At 36.2% G+C, this 23091-nt stretch overlaps 1 protein-coding gene across 2 annotated transcripts in view; it reads left to right on the top strand.

Moving 5' to 3' along the window:
- The window catches only part of v (Tryptophan 2,3-dioxygenase vermilion), a 243195-nt gene that overhangs the window by 171333 nt on the left and 48771 nt on the right, over positions 1-23091 (top strand). For both annotated transcript variants that reach the window (XR_016549167.1, XM_090401607.1), the window contains exon 11: positions 10898-10952. Coding sequence is in view for 1 of the 2 variants with exons in the window: in XM_090401607.1 (XP_090257733.1) it covers positions 10898-10952 (55 nt within the window). In the remaining variant the exon portion in view is untranslated. The remainder of the gene's footprint in view (positions 1-10897; positions 10953-23091) is intronic.

Here is a 23091-nt window from a genome sequence, read left to right on the forward strand (position 1 = left end):
GGCATCAATGGCAATATCATCTAAAACAAAGATATTAGGAAAGAACTTGACATTGTTACATCCAGGAATGTGTTAGCATAGCTAATCTCAGGTGTATGGTCACTTAAACAGAATGGGAGAGGAAAGATTAGAAAATCAAGTGTTCTCTGCCAGGTTAGCAGGAAAAAAACCCAGAGGAAGACCAAGATATAGGTGGGTTTATACAGTAAAAAGTGCCTTAGAAGACAGAAATATAAGATCTGATAATGTTGGAGTCTTGACAGATAAGATTGATTTGGAGGAAAATTGTTGATAGGAAGTTAGTAATGATGTAAGTTCTTCATGTAGCACTATCATAATATCCTGTATATCCCTTGAGGGTGCATGTCAGGAATTTAGTGATGATGATCCATTTCACAAAATGAAATTGAAAAATTAGAATCAACATAAAAACAGTGCTAAATAGAATCATTACTAAGCAAACTATATTAAGCTGAAGACACACATCTTAACTAAATAAAAGAAATCATATTGCAGTTAAAATTTTTGAAAAATTATGAAATTTTTATGTAATGGGCATGGAAACAATTGTTAGTAGAAAGAAATAGAGCTTCAAAATCCCTAAGTGTGAGCATGTGCTTATGTGCTTATATGTTTGATTTATTTTTATGAACAAATTGAGCTACTTTGTTGTAACTACAGTAGTTAGCACATTGAGTGGATATAAAAGTTAAGGGTTGGTTGCATCATATGCATGATTCATTCTGCAGTTAGCATAACTCACTATTAAGTTACCAAGGTGCTTTGAACTGTGCTCATCTTTCCTTCTTTCAGTATGATGAAAGCTCATGGATAGCAGTACTGGACTAAGATTTACATGAAGTCTATAGGAAACCAACTAACACAGAATGTTATCTACATGGAACTTCTCATCACTACCCAGCACAAAAAATAGATATCATCCATCCCTTGTGCAGTAGAGCCTACAGTATCTTAGTTCAGTCCTTCCAAAAAAAACTGCTATAAGAGAACATTAGTCAAAACAATTCTATTTCAACTTCCAAAACAATCAGAAGAAAAAACAAACAAACCAAGACTATGAAGGAGCAGTAATTCTCACACACACACACACACATATATATATATCTATACACGCAATCAGTCTCAGATAAACTAGCAAGTTTGCTTCGCCAACAGACCTTGAAGGTCTACGTAATCAACAAAATCTCTGATCACCTTAAACCTCCACATCCACCACTTGAAAAAGGTATTTGCAAAATCTGTTGCATATTGTGGTCTACACTACATAGGACAGACAGGCAGATCTGGCAATGAAATTTGTTGACAATGAAAGAAAGCACAAATCAGGTCTAGCAGTACATATAACAGAAACAGAAACATCAAGTAGAATGGCAACAAACTAAAATGCTCAACATAGATTACTGTTTTTATTCAAGATCATTCAGAGAATCAGCTGAAATGATGAGGTATCCTCTACAGTATAACAAAAAACATGGAATGATTTTACATCAAGTTTGGTTTTTGTTAATCCATCACGACACACTCATATCTACCAGTAGCATATACAGCAACCCACGAACCAACAGCCAGTGTAATAGCAAAGGCATACTTTCTGTTGTTTAAATGAGTTCAAATATTTTCACTAGAGATATTAACTGTTTTTTACTTGCTTTCTAGTTTTCTTATTTTATTCACGTTATTTCCTAATGAAGTGAAACAGTTCATTTAACAAAACTAGTCAAAATAAAAAAATGGTTTCTATTTGGCATCTTTGTTTGTGATGAAATACTGGATAAAATATTTTCCAGAATGACCTAACTCCACAGGAGTTTATGCAATGATACCACATCTCGAGTTTTTAACATGTACTCTATAATTACATTTTTCTTGTGACACTGGCACTCTATTGTTAAAATGCAGAATTAACCTTTACCAAATTTTCAAAAGTTTTGGGCATCTGCAGAGGCTCATTTTACAGACACTTTGATTTGAATCACATCCACCGAGTCTGGGTTTCTTTTAATGTTCTGCCTTATCTATTACCAAAAAGTTTCAGAATGATAATAGTAGTATAACTTGCAACCACAATCTTGCTGACCTCTTAGCCAGAAGAAAGGAGATTGGGTAAGTATTTATGAAAACAGATAAAAGAAGCTGATTTAATTGCACATTTAATAAGCTGTTTTCCTTTATCCAGTGCAACTTAATGGTCAAAGCTAAATAAGTGGTAGTAAATCTCCACCAACCCTTTAAAGAATGCCAAGAAATAACTGAACTTCTGACCTAATGTCCAGTTCTCCACCTTCATGTGGTCTACACTACATAGGACTGACAGGCAGTCTACTCTGTTAGTTGGTATTCACATAGATCAGTGGTCTCCAAACTTTTTTGATCACATACCCCAAGACAGAAAAAATAAATAGCATGTACTCCCAATTGATTGAGAGAGTTTCTTTGGAGGAAATTTTTTTAACCATTTATCCATTTTGTGAGGGTTAATTTGTAAAATTTAAATATAATTCATTTACTATTGATAATATCAAACACTTTTTAAAAAATATAAGCAATTTTGATAATATTATTTCACTATTTCTAGTGTAAACGTAAAAGTAAGCACAAAAAGGCGTTGGAATTGCACAGAAACAATATATACTAAAAAATCGTTAAACTTACTACTAATAGTCAAATAATTAATACAACTGTGGCATCATCTGTAGATAGCAGGATAACTAAGCAATTTTCCTTCTCTAGTTGGGCTTGTCAGCACTAGGATGCTCTATAAACAATGGCAATGATAAGAAGTAAGAGATTTACTTCCTGGTTTTAAAAAAATATGACAGCTTTGCCACGGACGATTATGTGTGCAAAGTCGCCCAATGTGCGCTACTTGCAAATTTAAGTTTACAGGATCTTTATAATGTCTTTGTCTATATTAGATATATATTTAATTGATGAAATAAAGTAATATTCTTTATCTTTAATTAATTACTTAATTTTTTTCCTATCAATATAAAATTTTTTTTGACGTACCCCCCATGTATCGACTCGCCTACCCCCCTGGGGTATGCGTACCACACTTTGGAGACCACTGACATATATACTGAATGAAGAAGGATGAGTTTGCAGTTTTGGACTTCTTCTTCTTCTTCCTTTTTCCTTCTTTTACTTGTGGTGTCGAGGATTTTTCTATTCAACCATACACAAGGATAAGGTGGTTAGCCCTATGCCTTTCAGTGTATCCTATGTCTGTAGAGGCATTGAATTCTCAAGGCTGGTTTGCCTGCTTGGGGGAAAAACCCCAGATAAACTGGGAAGAAAAACCCTGCAGTCCACATCCAAGACCGGCTAACTTGGCCATGTCTGAGAAAGATACTAAGCTCCTCACATCAGTGACAGGAATCGAACCCAGGATGCTCCTTTCCCAGGCATGTGGTTGTGAAGTGCATAACCACTCAGCTAACCATGCAGACTTTGCTACCAAATTATATTCTGTATTGGCTTGAACCAAATCAAAATGATGGTGCAACATGATGAAATTTACCAGCTGGAGCATCGCTCAGTTAAACGACAACAACCCTACAGTTTTCTTCATTGAGCCGGTGTGAAGAAGTAAAGGTCAGCACTACTGGAACAAGCTACTGTTCAGCATAAATGAAGATATGCACCATCAGCTTTAAGAATTATTTACAGGAATGACACTGAGAAGATTTTCATATAGTACAACAAAGAAAAGAACAAGGATAGGAGGCCATCCCAAATTTGTGAAAGGAGGTGGTGAGTAGAAGGATGAAAAGTGACTTTTTTGAGTGGTGCATGGTTGCACCATGCAATTCATTATTTGATAGGGTGATGAATGTATAGAAGGGAAAATGAACTTAAGGAGTGGTATGATACATTTTGTGTTGTCTAAGATATCGGTTTCCTGCAATGTCTTATGACTTACGGAAGGTTCAAAATAATAATAATAACAAAAAGTATCAATGTAACAGAAGACAGCAGAACTAGAGAAGTTCTATGTTGACTTAATAGCATAACCATTTTGTGTTGGTGACTAAAACAGTTAAGAGTCTACTAAATAATAAATATAATATGTTATTTAGAAAAATTAAAGATGGAAACTTGAAACTTATGTGAAATTAATTTATTAGCTGTAAAATTTTCACTTGCATATCATATAATGCATAAGCCAAAGTAAGTTTAAGTTCACATAAGTTTAGGTTTCCATCTTTAACTTTTCTAAGTATATCATTTGTTATCTGGATGCATTTTGTATCAGAAGTCTAGAAAAACTATTAACTGGCATGAGACCTAACACAGAGAGTCAGGGAAACTAAATTATAAAGGGAGGAATGGTGTGAATGTGAGCGTAAGAGCGACAATGTTATATAACTGTGTTAATGACAGAAATAGACTTGTGATGGAAATGTTGACAAGGAGAGAATGATTTCAGCTTTGTGTTTGTCTAGTTCGGACTCATCAAACGTGTGCAAAGATGTCTAGTATAAGGCATTAGAAAAATATAGAGATCTGCAAGTTGTCCAGCTGTGTCAGGCAGACTGCAGGCAAGACTATACAAAAGAACAAACAGGCTGATTATTATATCTCTACATGAATGCTAGGAGTATCAGAAACAAAGGGGTAGAATTTGTTGCCTTAGTCAATATTTTACGACCTCAGATTGTAGGTATTAGTGAGACCTAGCTATTAGAATCAGACCTGCTAACTGGTATCGAATGTCAAGGGTACAGTATTTTTAGGAAGGATAGGAGGGGGGGGGGGCATGCTGCTAATGATATCGGATGACTTGAATCCAGTTAGAGTTGAGACCTATGATTGTAGTAGTACTACTACTACTAACTATATTTCATGTGACAGTGAGTTTGAAGCCATCTGGCGTGAGGTGGAATCTAACAAGATCAATTACATAGTAGGGTGTTATTACAGACCTGGTGGATCGGTTACTAGTGATGAAGAAATGCATCACCAAATAGAAAAGATGAGCGTGAAAAGAGTAATCATAATGGAAGACTTCAATTATTCAAATATTGACTGGGTAACAGTAGAATCTCATGAGAAGAACGAAAATGCATTTATTGAGCTGTTGCTGGACACCTCCCTCAAGCAGCATGTGACAGAAGGAACTCGAGGAGAAAGAGTGTTAGATTTGATTATAGTGTCAGAAGGCATTTCATTTAAAGATAACTATTCTGCCTCCAGTTGGTGACAGTGATCATGCAGTACTCACATGGGAAGTGACTAAGTTTATGAATGTTCTATTCAGAAAAGATTACATGCTGAACTACAAAGCAGGAAATTATGACCAGATGAGGTATATACTGAATTCAGTATATACAGAAATGGGATCTGTTGCTAGATGGGAAGAATATCAACAGTGCATAGGAACCATTTAAACAATACTTAAATGATGCGATATCAGAATGTGTCTCGAGAGTTTGAAGAATAAATAGGGTAGGAGTCAAATGGATGCGTAATCTTATTAAGCAAGATATTCGTAAGAAAAGGACGATGTGGAAGGAATACCATGTGCATAAGGTATTCCTTCCACAACGTTCATCCATTATGAATGTTATAAGCATCAGGCTAGAATAGTCACAACTGTTGTACAGAAAGCAAAGTCTGAGTAGGAAAATAAACTGGCTCTGCATGCTAAAGACAACCCACAAGAATTCTATCGATATGCTGCAAGTAACAGAAAGAATGAACATGAAAGAATAACTCTTCTAAATCCAGATGGCATGAGGGTTAAAGATGCAGAAGAGGTCGTTCAGTTAATGAGTGCCCATTTTGTTAAAAGCTATCAACTTGGTGTATGCAACATTGAGCTCACTGCTACCTCTTCACTAGATGAAGAACACAGATGTATGAGGACAAGGTATTAGAGCTATTGCAAAAATTGAATAAGAATTCATCAATAGGGACTGATGGGATATCAGCACATGCGCTAAAAGAGTGTTCAGCTGAACTGGTCATTCCTTTTACCAGGCTGTTTAATATGAGTCTCAGAACAGGGAAGATTCCACAGGAATGAAAGAATGTATGTTAATCCCATTGCACAAGGGTGGCGCAAAGACCGATGTATCCAACTATCGACCAATTAGTATCTCAGGAGTGGTGGTAAAGATTTTGGAAAAATTGGTTAAGGCTCGCATTCAGAAATGGGTTGACAGTGAATCTCTACTTTGCAATGAACAACATGGATTTACTAAGGGAATGTTGTGTTTTAGCAACTTGCTCACATTCTATAACAATGTTCCATTGAAATAGACAAGGGAAATGGATACACCATGATGCTTTTGGATTTTGCTAAGGCTTTTGACAGAATACATCATGGTAGACTGTTGTATAAATTGGAGAAAATGGGTTTGGGTTATAGAATATTAGCATGGATAAGAGGATGGCTGACTGACAGATATCAAAAAGTGGTATACAGGGGATCTGAGTCTGCAAGGTAGCAAGTGGTGTACCACAAGGATCAGTGCTTGATCGCCACTGTTATTCAATCTGTACATTAATGATATTGGGAAGGATGTGACAAGCAACATACAACTATTTGCTGATGATGCAAAGATAGGTAGGGTAATCAGAAATGCTGCTGATATGCAGTATTTGCAGAATGATTTGAATAGGCTGGAATTGTGGGCATGGGAAAATGGGTGTCAGTTCAATGTCAGTAAATGTAAAGTCATTCAATAATAAATTTAGTTTAATCTTTTATCCAAGTGTAAGCAAACAAAGTTTCCGCCTGAAAATATCTTCAGGACTGAGGTAAGGTGGTACATCTCTTGGCAACTCGGAGCAAAGTTGGACCAAGCTCTCATCACTCCTTGTCTCAGTATCTCCCATAATGCAAAGCACATCTCTGCACATGTATACTGCTATGCATTAAGGGAAGGGCCACCCCAGACCGGTTTTGACCTTTATTGAAGTCTCATCAGTGGGAGGCAGACCTAGAGTGGTGATACTAAGGTAAGGTGGTACATCTCTTGGCAACTCGGAGCAAAGGTGGACCAAGCTGTCATCACTCCTTGTCTCAGTATCTCCCATAATGCAAAACACATCTCCTTGCGGACATGTATACTGCTATGCATTAAGGGAAGGGCCACTACCCAGACTGTTTCGAACTTTATTGAGGTCTCGTCACTGGGAGGCAGCCCTAGAGTGGTGATACTAAGGCAGAAGCAATGGAGAGGTCATGAGGATATTTTCAGGTGCAAACTTTGTTTGCTTACACTTGGATAAAGAATTAAACTCAATTTATTATAGTCTAACCAAGTGCAAAATAAACTTCCAACATCTTTCTCTAAATCCAGAGTATTTTAATAATAAGGTGGCACACCAGTTGGCAACTCGTATAGGTAAATATGACCTCTCCATTGCTTCTGCCTTAGTATCACCACTCTAGGTTTGCCTCCCACTGATGAGATTTCAGTAAAGGTCAAAACCAGTCTTGGTAGTGGCCCCTTCCCTTAATGCATAGCAGTATACATGTCTGCAAGGAGATGTACTTTGCATTATGGGAGATACTGAGACAAGGAGTGATGAGAGCTTGCTCCGAGTTGCCAAGAGATGTACCACCTTACCTCAGTCCTGAAGATATTTTCAGGCACAAACTTTGTTTGCTTACACTTGGGTAAAGGATTAAACTAAATTTATTATATAGTCTAATCAGGTGCAAAATAAACTTCCAGTAAAGTCGTTGAAAGTTTATTTTTCACTTGGTTAGACTATAATAAATTTAGTTTAATCCTTTATCCAAGTGTGAGCAAACAAAGTTTGCACCTGAAAGTATCTTCAGGACTGGGGTAAGGTAGTACAACACCTGTGCAACTCGTTGCAAAGGTGGAGCAAGCTAACATCACTCCTATCTCAGTTTCTCCCATAATGCAAAACACATCTCCTTTCGGATATGTATAATGTTATGCATTAAGGGAAGGGCCACTACCCAGACTAGTTTTGACCTTTATTGAGGTCTCTTCAGTAGGAGCCAGGCCCAAGTGGAGATACCAGGCAGAAGCATTAGCAAGGTCATCTCTACCTATAGGAGTTGCCAAACGGTGTGCCACCTTTTTTATTAAATTACTCTGGATTTAGAGAAAGATGTTGAAAGTTTATTTTTCACTTGGTTAGACTATAATAAATTTAGTTTAATCCTTTATCCAAGTGTGAGCAAACAAAGTTTGCACCTGAAAGTATCTTTAGGATTGGGGTAAGGTAGTACAACACCTGGACAACTCATTGCAAAGGTGGAGCAAGCTAATATCACTGGGGCAGATGTCCACAGTTCTTCCTTTACTTTACGTTCTTTGACTGTAGTGAGCTTGATCACATGAACAGGGTACCTTGTAGACTCCTGGATGTGATAAGGGAGAGATGCTGTCATTGAGTGAGTGGATGAGAGTAGCCAATTTGACATATGGTCTAAATACAGTGCATAGTTGATGTTTATTGAGCACTCTAGATATCTTTTCCAATGTGCCTTTAATGTATGGGATGGTGACGTAGTTCTCCATGGTGGACAGTGGGGGTTATTTATGGGGAGCATTGAGTATTTTGTCTATCTTATGGGGATTATAGCCATTGACTAAGAAGGTGGGGCATAAGTGAGTGAGTTCATAGTAAGAGCATTGTCATTGGAACAAATTTCTCTTGCTCTGTGGGTTAGCATTTTTAGGATACCATACTGTTGGAATGAGCTGGGTGATGGTGTGATTGTTTGTGTAAATATCTCCCTGTTTGTGTGGATTTTCTATAAACTGAGAATGACAAGGAACCATCTTATGTGTTCATGACATTGCTGATATTTAAGCAATAAGTCAATAAATTAATTATTTACTTATCAGTCTTTGTTCTAATATATATTGTCAAAATTAATCAACATGTATGACAAACACATAAGTCTTTCTACACGCAATGGTGAGTAGTTTCTGGATGTTTGACAAGATTGCTGTTCTAGTTGGTCAAGTGGATAGCGTTGCCTCTCTTCACTCTGCATTCTGCAGATTCACATCTCACTGTAGGCATTGATGTTTATAAATTTCTTTAGGTGATAGATGAATTTCATTGCTCAGAGTATGACCACCAACTTGTTTATTGGTAGAGCATCATATTCTCTAGAGCAGGGAACCAGATTGTTTAACCATAGCCTATCCACAGTGCTAAATTTATGATAAGTTTTATGAAAGGGTTACATAAAAAAATATAAAAAATAGTGAATTGAATACTGGAAACATGAATGTGGTGATTCGTTATAAGACTGATCACACTCTGTCTGAGCTATCAAATAGAGATTTGATTTTATAGATTTCATGGTAGTGAAGAAATCTGAAAAAATTATCTAGCTGGAGGATATCCTTCTCATTGCTTATGAAGATAGCTAATGTAATCAGTAGTAAATTGGAGGAAAAGATATAATATGATTAAGAATTTACAGAATGGGTACTGGCAAGATTTTCCAAAAGGTTGAAGAAGAGAAAGAAAGAGAAGGAAAGCTATGAAATCACTGGGTTATCCCTTGCTTTCATTTCCCTTTTATATGAAGAATGGCAACTAACTGGAAAGTTGCCTTAGAAAGAGTGAGAGTGAAAGTGCAGAGTGATGAATTTAAGATGTTCTTAAATAACCTATTTGATATTGAAAATAGTTTCCTGCATCATTGTTTTGATTGCTTGGAAGTCAAGAAATAACAACAGTAGTGATAATGTATCTAATACTCTATTTGCATTCTATTTCTTTGCTAATTATATGTGAGCTTGACTTACTTTTGTTACTTACATAGATGTTATTTTATTATTATTATTATTATTATTATTATTATTTTGGGCGACTCCAGGAGTCCTTGGACTCATCGAGGGAGGCCCTAAACATCATGTCCACACAACTATGCGATTACATTCTCACAGTATCTATCATACCTTGTCTTGAACTCATTCACCGTCATAGCACCCACAACAGATTCTGGCAGCTTATTCCACTCATTTACCACTCTAAAAATAAAGAACCCAGCTCTAACACCCCTGCTAACCACACTCTTGCCCAGCTTCCATAGGTGTCCCCTAGTTCTCCCACCACCAGTCCTGATCTCAAAAATATCCTCTGAATTAATCCTATAGAATCCCTTTAGCAATTTGAATGTCTCAATCATATCTCCCCTCCTCCGCCTATCAACTAGTTTCTGCAACCCACAAATCTTCAACCTGTTCTCATATGGTTCATTCCATAGACCTGTTATCATCTTAGTCACTCGCCTCTGGATCCTCTCCACCTCCTCCCCCATCAAGAAGGAACCGAGGTGACCAAATCTGGGCACAGTAGTCGAGATGAGGTCTTATCAAGGCTCGGTACAGAGGTACAATAACTTGCTTGTCTCTGCTCGTCAAGGTATTTTTCAACAACCAAGTGAGTTGATGAGCTGATTTAGCTACTTTTGCAATGTGCCCCCTAAACTTCATCTCCCTATCCACCAACACTCCCAAGTCCCTGGCCTCATCAATCTCTTGGAGTACAGTTCCACCAATGTGGTATACTGCTGCTAATCTTTTCACCCCAAAATGCATAACCTTACATTTTGTCACATTAAATTGACATCCATTCTCCTTAGCCCAGAACTCCAATCTATCTAAGTCATCCTGCAAGACTTTGACATCTTCTGCATTCACTATTGCCCTACCCAACTTTGCATCATCAGCGAACAAATGAATTGTTCCACTTAGATCCTTCCCTATATCGTTAATGAATATTAATGAATTTATAAGTTGGTAACTCAATGATCTTATTTAAAAACTGATGATAAACAAAAATAATAATGTATTGAATATGCTTTCTTAATATGAAATTAAGAAATGCTAAAAAGGATGAACTCCAAATTTTTCTTTAATAGGAAACTTTTGAATCCTTGTTTGATATTAACAAGCATGATGCCTTAGTAAAAAGAGGTATGCTACCATTTTGTTTTGATTTACTTTACATGAAATATATACAATGAATTGGTTTGATTAAACTATAACATCAAATTGCAAAACCAAAATGTTCACTGAACATTACTACTATACCTTAAGCAGATATGACCCATGTGTTATCTATAGCAACTGAAATTCAGTCTTCCATGCTTATATTTTCTTTTAATAGATACATAAAGGAGAAGTATGTTTTCAGCTAGTCTCCTTTCATGTGCCAATTTCTCTTTCCTCATTGTACTTGTGACCTTTCTAGCCTATGCTTTATACTCTTCATGTTGCTGATGTGTATCGTGTTCTTTATATTACCTCTGTAATTCAGTCAAATGCTCTGTAGCCATTCATAAATTCATGATTCATCCATTTCTTTTTTATTGTATTTATCCTCTTCACCTTAGGAATGAAATCTGACATTGCCATCAGTAAATGATCTTTACCTAAATCCTGGTCAGTACTAATTTCCCTTTCTATCTTCAGTTTAACATGACCTGTTATGTTATCAATTTGTTTCCTTAGTTTTTCATAATTTCCTGTTATATAGTTCCACATATTTATTTTATTTCAGTGAAGTTTTCATTTGCCTTGCCACCTTCTGTGTAAAAACTACATGATCTCTCCTACCACTGGTGACTTGACTTTTGTTACATCATATGAAATATTATAAATTCAGCACATGTCCTGTATGTGCTGGATTTAATAACATCACATGATCTGTATAATAGTTATTCCTAAGTAATTCAAGAATCCCCTTGCATTTTCCTTAGTCATATCTTTAGTGACACTTAAGATATAATGAATGTGATTACTCAAATACATATACAAAAGAAATCAATAAAAACTTAACAATTTTTTTGACTTGAATCTAACAGATTATCTTCAGTGCATTGATAATCAAAACATTGTAGAACAATAAGAATGGATTTCCAAGTGATTCAAGCTGCATACTATGCATGCCGGCCACTGAGTTGGAAACCTTTGTTCAATGGTACATAAATGTCACTTATTCAGCATATACGCAAAATACTTGGTTTTGCGTATATGCTGAATAAGTGTGTATCATCATGTGTTCTAGGCAACTATTTAAGATTGCTACTGGTTAGTGATTGTCAATAGTTATGTTAAAGATACCTAGCAATTCTAAACCTGGTTTTACTCCATTTTTTCCAAGTAAGCAAACAGACAAAATGTCAAGTTTGCACCTGCAATTTATGCAAGACTAGCTGATCCCACAGGTAGTGCAAGACCAAGGCAACTCGTGGTAAAAGTGGAGCAAGCTCTGATCACTAATCTTAATATTTACCCTTAATGCCAAAACACATCTCCAAGAAGGGGATGTATGATGTTTTGTATTAAAGACAAGGGGCCACTACCCAGACCGGTTTCGACCTTTATTGAGGTCTCATCAGTGGGAGCTAGGCTAGAAATACCAAGATTTAGTAATGCAGAGCTTGTAAGTATTTTACCAAAACAAGTTACCATAAGGTGTTATAACCTTATTAAATAAAAATCTCGGAGGAGATATAGATGTAGAAAGTGTTGATCACAATGGGAAAAACAAAGGATATTTTGGAGTTCGATAAAGGACTTATTGCAGATGCCTGTCTGACAGGAGTCATAATTTTGAAAACTGTCTAGTTTCTCCAAAGAGATATCCCAAGTGCTTAATCAGTGAAAAAATAACCCACATTGCTTATCTAAAAGGCATAATTGTGGTCTGTCAGGAACAAGATTGCCATTGTCTGAGAAGGCTTGTACAGACAAATATAACTTCCTCTGTGCAGCAGCTGACTAAAGCATTTAATGAAGGCTGTTCCTGACCCATATCTCATCAAAATGTGTGCAGAGAATTGAAGAGGATCAGCATTGGTGGTCACTAAAGGAGGACCAACACAATATTAAATAAAAGTTTCTAATTCAGTGGATTGTATGTATAGTATAATTTGGTACAGTACAGCAGATAGCAAGATGTCATTAAAAAAAAATTGATACTACTTATGACTGATAAAAATTAGATGTTCCCAAATTTTAGGTAAGGAGAGGTAGTCATTATGATTCAATGGGTGGTGGAGTAATGCTTCAGCATGCTTCTTGAACGCATATTTAAATTTGTAGTGGCAGTGATGAAGTAGATAACTAGAAGATTCTGTGGTCAGTATTGATTTCATGTTGTGCTAAACCAGACACAGGCTTATTATAGGTGATATATATAATTGGTCTTCTTGTAGTCTTTTCTCAACAATTCCATCTGTCCCAAGTAAAAGAGATGACAATCACAGAGAACTAAGTACATATCATGGAGGGAAAGGTTGATTTTAATTAGACAAAGAAACTGAGGCTATGAGGCTAATGTATTATGTTTGTAAATTACTTATGATCTTCTAGCTGCTTTGCCTGTTTTGCAGGATGAAAAACCCCTAGTTTCTGGGAGGGAAAATCCTGTCATCTCTATATGAGAATCGGTGTGTGTGTGTGGGGGGGGGGGGGTTGTTTGTCCTTGGTGGAAGCTAATCAAGAGAAGAGTTTGTTGACAGAATAAAAAAAAAAACATGAATACAAGATTGTATTTCCTGAGGGTCTTCAACAGCAGTTTGGAGATACCAGAAACATAATAATTAGAACTCTCTATACTATTTCTGGAGGCTAGAGCAAGCTTGTAGCAGCCAAATATGTGCTGTAATGTGTTGTTCAATTCAAATTTGAGATCATGAGGATTGAAGCATACAGTGTAAACTCAATTTAGCAAGGATTTGATAATGCCTATTTTTTGAGACAGATGATGCACTGAATCTTGTTATATATAGCAGCCACCGAATACAAGATTGTATTTCCTGAGGGTCTTCAACATCAGTTTGGAGATACCAGAAACATAATAATTAGAACTCTCTATACTATTTCTGGAGGCTAGAGCAAGCTTGTAGCAGCCAAATATGTGCTGTAATGTGTTGTTCAGTTCAAATTTGAGATCATGAGAATTGAAGCACACAGTATAAGCCCAATTTAGCAAGGATTTGATAATGCCTATTTTTTGAGACAGATGATGCACTGAATCTTGTTATATATAGCAGCCACAGAAGGTCAGTTTTTGCAATAAATAGAGGTAGTCAGTACACCAGAAGGAGAGCTGAAAAGAGAGCAGAATAACCAAGAAGGCTAGTTTTCTACTCTTTTAAACTAAAAGCAACAGCTTACAATCCCACATGAACTTCTCTACAGAGATAGTAAATGATATTAAACTAGCCTTCATGGAGATTCTGCTCTCTGTCTTCTTATTGTCTACCCTCTCAGGCACACCTTCAACAATCACTCTGGTTGAATATACTTCAGACTATAGTTTCCACTCATCATTACTCTCTCTCTCTTTCTCTCTCTCTCTCTTGATGCCACTGAAAGATCCCTTCTGCTACCATCAGGCATCTTTCAGTGGCACCTTCCTTCTCTTTAACTATTCTCTCTTTCACACACACACACCCATCTTCATTCATTCCTCATTCTCATCAATTCTCATTATTATTTTGAATTAAAATAATTAAATTAAAAAGGTTTGATTCTCATAATTAAAATTTTTACATCTTTCATACTAGCTTCATTACCACTCATTCTCGTTTGTCTGTCTGCTATTTCACTTTATCTTGCTTTCATCCCTTTCTTACTGATCCTTAACTCTTCTCTATCATTAATGACTTCCTACAGTTCCTAATCACATTAATTTTATCCTACTTTCACCCTGTCCTTTTTGCTCCTTTTTCAGAAGTTTTAAAAAAGTGCACGTTAACTTTCATAAGATGAACACTTGTTTACTTTGATCTGTTCTCAATCACAGTTTTACTCTTATTATTTTCACTCACAGCTATAGTCACAATTAGCACAGCATTCATTAACTGTGTATTGAAATCACACTACTTGATATGAACAACTACAACTTATCTACTGTATATAGTATAAAGCATAGTCTGTTTTCGATGTTCACTTATAACTCGAGAATGAATTGACTGATTTTGATGACATCTTTACCAATAGATAGATTTTCATTGATGTACACCTCCAGATTATGGAGCAGTGATAAATTTTTTTTTTACCTCCCTGTACAGCCCGTACTGCAGTTTAACAATAACTAGCTACTATTTTGTGGTCAGGTCTTGTTACATTTTTTAGATATTGTGTTGTTAAATTCTTTTGTTAGATATTGTGATACTAAGTTCTTTCATTATTATCATTATTATGTTTATTAGTAGATTTTTAGTAATTTAGCAAGTTCTATAAGTTGCTTGACTCCCTTGGCAAGACGTATGAGGCTGAATAGGCACAGTGAAATTATTGAAATGTCTTGAAATAATAAAGAACAGTTTATTATTTCATTTACTTTCTTCCACAATTATAATATACTATATTCCACTGATCCAACTGTGCCTCCATAGCTCAGTCAGTATAAACAAAGTCCTTTGGTCAGAAAGACTCAGGTTTGATTCTCGTTTAAGACACGAGGAACCTTTATCTGGTCTTTTTCGATTAAAGGTGAGTTAGCTGGTCTCATTTAGCTGGAGGTTGGGGTTTTTTATCCTGGAAACTCAGGTTTTTCATTCCCCAGAACAAGCAAACTGGCCCTGTGAACATCGCTTGCACACACACAGATTACAGTCAAAAATACTGCCCTTAGTGGATGCAGCAAGGAGTAACAACCCAGCCTGCATTAATTAGTCATAAGCTCTGTCATTGGGGGGGGGGGAGACTCAACCCATCCTAGGATAGATGGATGGATGAGTAGGATAAGATTCAACAGTTGTGATCAGCACTGTAAAACACTTAAATACATGAATCTCCCAGAATGTGTTGCTTGAAGGGAAAGGTGAAACTAAATCAAATCACAGCTCCTCCTAAAACATTATTATCACTCATTACAATGCAAAATCCACAGTCTCATCAATTTATTAAAATTATTTGCACTTACAATTCTGCATTTCAAATGACATCATTTGGTGCAAAGCAAATAGTTGAAAGGGGGAGTTCATGCCTACTTTCAAGGTGCAAGATCAAGTGTACCATTTGGCTGAAGTTGGTTGGCCATTGAACCAAATGATCATACGTTTTTACAAATTTATTTAGTTTCACACCTACACAAACAAGCAGCTTTCCATTTTAGATAGATCACAGGGTTGAAATCAAAAATTGTATTTGATTTACAAGGAATGTTACATCAGTATAACATATATATATATATTATACTGATGTAACATATATGTTACACTGATGTAACGTGTGTGTGTGTGCGTACAAACTTTTAAGTTGGCTATAGAGAATGCTAACAATGTGCAAGAAGTAAGACTGGCCATACATGCGGACTAAGTGCTGACAGGATACCATGATGGCAGATTCAATGTACCCACAGCTACTGAAGTAGTGATTGTCATTACTGGACAAGAATTTATCCACAGAGACATCTTACATGGTTGCTACAATAGACTGAAACAGATATGCAAGACATATAGAGCCTATGATGCACTCCAATATCCACTTTTATTGTGCACAGGAGAGGATGGATGTTGCATTGATTTACCACAAATGAATCCACTTCCTGGATTCATTTGTGAATCCAGGAAGTGGATTTGAAAACCTACAAATAGAAAAACTGTTTCAGCAATGAATTTTTAAGCATATCATATGATGGTATAGATGGAAAATTTAAATTCATTACACAGATGTGGTCACTTCATCAATCAATAATGGGTTACCATGTATGCTGAAATTGAGTCTGAGTGTGTCACATGCATGTGTTTAAACCAAAGTAAACATTGATAGAAAGACTTGAATCAATTGTTAAGCCAATAAGTGACAAAACTGTTAAAGATTTCGGTCTTCTGACAACAAACAATTCTTTGCCTCTAGATACAGGTTTAATCTGGGAAACCTCATAATTTTACAAACTTTAGGATTTATTAAGTTTTCTCACAAACAATATCTAACTTCTGATCAAGCTGAAGTTTTTCACAATGTTTTAACATCATCATTATCATCATCATTATCATGAGGGTATATATCAAATTCCTGATATATACCATCAATGGGTGTACAGGATATGATAGTATTACATCATACAAATTATTATAGTATTACACTATACAAATTACATCATTACTAACTTCATATCTACAATTTTCCTCCAAATCAGTCTGTTACCTGTCAAGACACCAACATTATCAGATCTTATATTTCTGTCTTCTAAGGCACTTTTTACTGTATAAACCCACCTATATCTTGGTCTTCCTCTGGGTTTTTTCCCTGCCAACCTGGCAGAGAACACTTGTTTTGCTAATCTTTCCTCTCCCATTCTGTTTAAGTGACCATACTACCTGTGATTAGCTCTGCTAACACATTCATGGATGCTGACAGTGGCAAGTTTCTTTCCTAATATCCTCGTTTTTAATATGATATTACCATTGATGCCATTTCTTCATGCACCCTAATCTTTCTCAGGACACTTATATCTGTGGTCTCTAGTCTTTGGTCAAGTGTTTTACTTCTGACCCAGCTCTCAGATCCATAAGTTAAAATTGGCTTGAATAATGTCTTGTGTACAGCTAATTTAGTGTTTTGCTTAATTTCTCTCTTATTCCATACAAATTTATTCAGTTGACTTACTACCATACAAGTTTTGTTGATTCTGTTGTCTATTTCCATATTTAATTTACCATCTTCACTAAAAATCGTGCCTAAGTAGCTGAAATGTTTTACTTGTTCTATAGGTTCTCCATTCACAATGCAGCTGATCTTTTCAATGCTTCTGCCTATTTTCATTGTCTTTGTCTTGTTATTGCTGACTTCATACCATATCTATTACAACAGTTATTCAATTTAGTCAGTGAATCTTGCAGATTTGTACTGGATTTATTTAAAAATATAACATCAGCATAAAGCAAAGAGCTGACATTAACATCTCCAATTTTGATATCAGGTTTAATACCGCTTTCCTTCATGATGTGATCCATATAGATAATGAATAACAGAGGGGATAATGTACATCCTTGTCTGACACCAGATTTAACATTAAACCACCTTCCTGTACTTCCTTCAATTCTAACTGCTAACTTACAACTTAAATAAAGACTAAGTATTGCTTGATATAATGTCCCATTCACACCATATAACAGTAGCATTTTGAATAGCTTCTCTCTTGGCACCTTGTCATATGCCTTTTTCGGATCTACAAAACTTAAATATAGGTCTTTGTTATATTCCCATGATTTCTCAGCTATCTGTCGTAAAGTGAAAATCTGATCCTGACAGAATCTATTTGGCCTGAATTCAGCTTGATCTTCACCAAGCTTCTCTTCCACAATCCTTCCCAACTGTTTATCAAGTATACTTGCATATATTTTACTAGGAACACTCAGTAGAGAAATGCCTCTGTAATTCTCATATTCAGTTTTTTTCCCTTTATAAATATGGGTACTATGAGAGCTGTACTCCAATCATCTGCAATTCGTCCCTCTGTCCAGGCCTTCTGAACTATGCAGTTCAGCTACTCTAAGACTTTTATACCTCCATACTTGAGCATTTCTGGTCGAATATCATCTACTCCTGCTGCCTTTCCACATTTTAGGCTTTTGATGACTTTTTTTACTTCAAGTATGGATATGTATTCCTGACTGCATACCTAGTCAGCGTTTTTTACCACTGTGCTGTCATCACTGCTTATTTCATTTAGCAGTTTTTCGAAGTAATTACACCATACTTCAATGATATCTTTTTCGAAGTAATTACACCATACTTCAAGGATATCTTTTTCTCCTGTTTTCATGTCACCTTTATCATCTCTAATTCCTTTTGCAGGAATTAGAGATGATAAAGGTGACATGAAAACAGTACTTACCAGTTCTATGTTCTTCTCAAAGTTCTCCATGACTTTTGTTTAGCTAGTTTTACACAATGTTTAGCTTTCTTACATTTGTCTCTGTATTCTCTAAGTGCACAAGCTGACTTATTTGCCAGGAACTTTTGATATTCTGTCTTCTTTTCTTTCACTGCCTCTTTAAACTTCCTGTGTCCACCATTTTTTCTATCCTTACAGACAACCTCACTACATGCCTCTCTGGCTGAATCAATCGGTGTTTTCTTCAGAGCTTGCCACTGAATCTCAAGGTTTGGTTCCTGTTCTCAAACTCTTTCATTTTTTCTTCAATCATATTTATATATTTTAGTCTACAGTTCACATCTGAGAGCTGCTCAACTTTTATTCGCTTTGAAACTTTCTTACATGTTATTCTTTTCAATATGAAATTCAATTTTATCCTGCTTAAGACTAAATAGTGATCACTTCCAATTTCAAATCCTCTGTACACTCTGGTGTCCTGCACCAGGGAGAAAACATCACTATCAACAATAACATAGTTAAGGAGACTTTTCTTATTCCTTGCCTCTTCTCTTCATGTGAATTTGTGCACATTTTTATGTTGAAACATTGTGTTAGTAATAACCAGTCCATATCCTGAGCAGAAATCCAACAGGTATTTGCCATTATTATTATTAGCTTTGCTCTTTTCTCCAAATTTTCTAATATTTTTGTCACCTTTATCTGATAATCATTTCCTACTCTGATATTTAGATCTCCAACAAGGACCAACTTTTCCTTTTTCATTGTGTTATTTGCTTTCTCTAAAACCTTAAAAAAATTCCTCCACTTCTACCTTTTTGGGACCTTCTGTGGGTCCATAGGCACAAATAAGTCTCATTGTCCAGTTCCCCATTCTGATATCACTCTACTTGATACTGCCTGCCATTCAAGAAGATTTGCCTCGTATTTAGTGTTGAATACTATGGCTTCTCCTTTTCCTTGATTGTCATTGCCTGAATATAACATTTTGCATTTATTGCTCAGAAAGATCTCACCAGTTTTTGACTTTTTTTGTTTCAATCAGCCCTATTATGTCAACCTGGTACTTATCCAATTCCTCAGCTAACTCCATTTCTTTGCTATTCAGGCTTCTTATGTTGGTGGTACTGATCTTGAGCTCTGATGATGTTGAGTTGGGGTGGTTTTAGGATTTGTTCCAGTAGCTGACTTATCGCTGTTTGCCCTATTTCCCTGGAAAAAACAATGGGGGCCTTGTTTAACCAGGCAATGCCACAGATGGCATGAAATTCTGTCATATTTTACCATAATTTTTTATTTTGGTTTAAGCCAAGAAGAATACAAAAGATATCCAATGTCATATTATATTGGTGGGATTAGGCTAGAAGAAACTGATGAGGCTAGAAATCTTGGAGTGTTAATAGATAAGAAGTTGCAGTTTAGGGACCATGTGGCAAAGGTTGCTAATACAATTCAAAAGATAATTGCAATGCTGAAATGAACATTCACATGTAAAGATAAGGATGTTATTTTGCCTCTTTGCAAGGCTTTGATAAGACCTTACTTGGTGTATTGTGCTGAGGTCTGGTATCCTGGTTTCTGTTGTGATTCTGATATATTGGAGAGAGTACAAAGGAGAGTGTGTCAAAATTGATATCAGGATTGTATATTATATATATTAATCATATGATGATACACGGCCGTGAGTCCCCTTTACGGGGAGGTATGGCACCATCTCAGTCCCCCCAAATTTTATCCGGGCTCAGTCCAGAACCAGCATAGCTGACAAATCAGATCTATGGCTGGGTCAGTATTCCTGACTGTAATCCGTGTGTGTGTTCACTGGACCAGTTTGCCTGCTTGCAGGATGAAAAACCCCAGATAAACTGGAAAAAACCTGCTGTCCATGCCCAAGACTGACTAACTTGGCTATGGCTGAGGAAGATCCTTAAGCTCCTCGTGTTGTCGACGGGAATCTAACCTAGGACACTCCTTCCCCAGGCTAATGGTTGCAAAGCGCATAGCCACTAGGCTAACCGCGCGGACATCAGGATTGTGGAATACTGTTTATGAAGACAGATTGAGAATTTGTAGATTGCAGACACTAGCAAACAGGAGAAAGAGGGGTGATATAATTGAGACTTACAAACTTCTGAAAGAATCATATAAGATTTCAATTGATGGAATTTTTCAATTTATTTAGGGGTGTGGAAAGGACGAGAAGGCATCCTTGGAAGCTGAGAATGAAGGCCACCAAGAAGGGTGTGAGGATAGATTTTTCTCTCAGAGGGTGGTGCGTGATTGGAATGAATTGCCATTGGATGTTGTGAGTGCAAGCAGTGTGAATGAATTCAAGAATAAGTATGATAGCTGGTGTGTGTGTGTGTGTGTGTGTGTGTGTGTGTGTGTGTGTGTGTGTGTGTGTGTGTGTGTGTGTGTGTGTGTGTGTGGTATGTTGCCTCTCTCAATGAGTCTCAGACTCCCTGGAGGTCTCTATTAATAATAATAATAATAATTTGGTCGGCTAAATCCCAAATTGCCAGCCCATCCTTGTTCGTTCAGTATCCAGGATAGATACCTAACAGTGTGCACTACGAGAAGGTGAGGATTGGACATTAGGTCAAAAGCCCTGATCGGTTCTCCACATTCCTTTAAAGGCTATGTGGAGGTCTTCTCTCAGTTATATAGCTTTGACCCTTAAGCACCCCCACTGTTTTAACAAGCTGTGAAAATTATTCAAGGAAACTGTTTTTCTTGGATGCTTCAGGTGGTACTGGGAAAACATTTTTACTAAATTTCTTATTAGCTACGTTAAGAAGCCAAGGTAAAATTGTTCTGGCTCTGACATCTTCAAGTATAGTAGCTACTCTATTGCAAGGTGGTTGTACTGCTCATTCTACTTTCATAGTACTACCACTTACAAATGCGACTAATGATACACTTATGTGCGATATATCACAACAAAGTACTTTGTTGAAATTATTACAAAAGGTTTCTCTGATTGTTTGGAATGAACGTACAATGTCCCATAAAACATCTGTTAAAGGAGTTGAGAGAACATTTAGCGATATTAGATCAGACAAAGCAAGAAATGGGCAGAATAACTGTTTTATTTATCAATGATTTTTGACAAACACTGCCCATCATATCTTGTAGAACCAACAGAGGATGAAATGAATGCCTGCTTTAAGAAATGGTATGATATAGAAAAGTTTTCTCTCAAAACCAATATGAATGTTCACCTATATGGAGACTAATGCACATTCCTTCTCCTCAAAAATGTTAAAAATTGGCACTGATGAAGTACAGGAAAGAGATAGAAAATTATATTAACACACCTAAATATTGGGAAAATTGTCTGAACTGCAGATGATCTGTTGTGCAGTGTCTACCCATCTATTGAGAACATTTCAGAAAAGTCACCTTCTTGATTCAGGAAGAGCTATCCTCCCACCTCCAAATGATGGCATGTCAATAATGAACGAGTTGGTTCTTAATGGGGTTAATGAATCTGTTAGTGTTTACAAATCAGAAGAAACTCCTGTGGATGTAGATGATGCAGTTCATTTTCCCATGGAAATTTTAAATTCGCTTAATCCACTGAATTGCCTATAATGGAATTAAATTAAAAAGAGGTGTTCCTATTATGTTGCTCTGAAATTTGCACCCTTGCCCCAAATCATTGCAGTGGAACTAGGCTTCAAGTAAAATCGTTGAAACTGAATATGATAGAAGATGTGATATTTACAGGTCCTGGTATCGGAGAAATTGTCTTCATTCCTGGAATACCCCTCATTCCTTCAGACTATCTATTTTCATTCAAATAGTTACAATTTCTAATAAGAGTTTGCTTTGCAATGAAGGTTAATAAAGCCCAAGGATTAATAAAGACTAAAGAAGTGTTATAATGCTCACAATTTCTACATCATGATGAAAGCACCAGCACCGTGATTAAATAACCTGAAGTGAACTGCTGGTAGTATAAGATCACCTCAGTGAAGTGGGAAGACTCAGCTAGTGGATACATATAATGTATTTCATATTTCACTAACAACTGAACATCAAAACTTGCATGTCAGTATTACATAGCTTAATATTTATTGTAAAAACTATTTAACACCTGATGTATGTGAAAGGTATTCTTTTCTTTTAATTAATTTTTTTTTCCTGTGGGTAAGATTAGATGAAATTGAATTAGTGCCAAAATATTTTATGAATGTACACCAATAAGCTGTGGTGTACATTTATTCTTTCTTTTTAAATCTAGTGATTTCT

This window comes from Typopeltis vanoorti, chromosome 12 (assembly GCF_054136105.1).
Source record: "Typopeltis vanoorti isolate ZY-2024b chromosome 12, IOZ_Tvanoo_1.0, whole genome shotgun sequence".
NCBI lineage: Eukaryota > Metazoa > Arthropoda > Arachnida > Uropygi > Thelyphonidae > Typopeltis > Typopeltis vanoorti.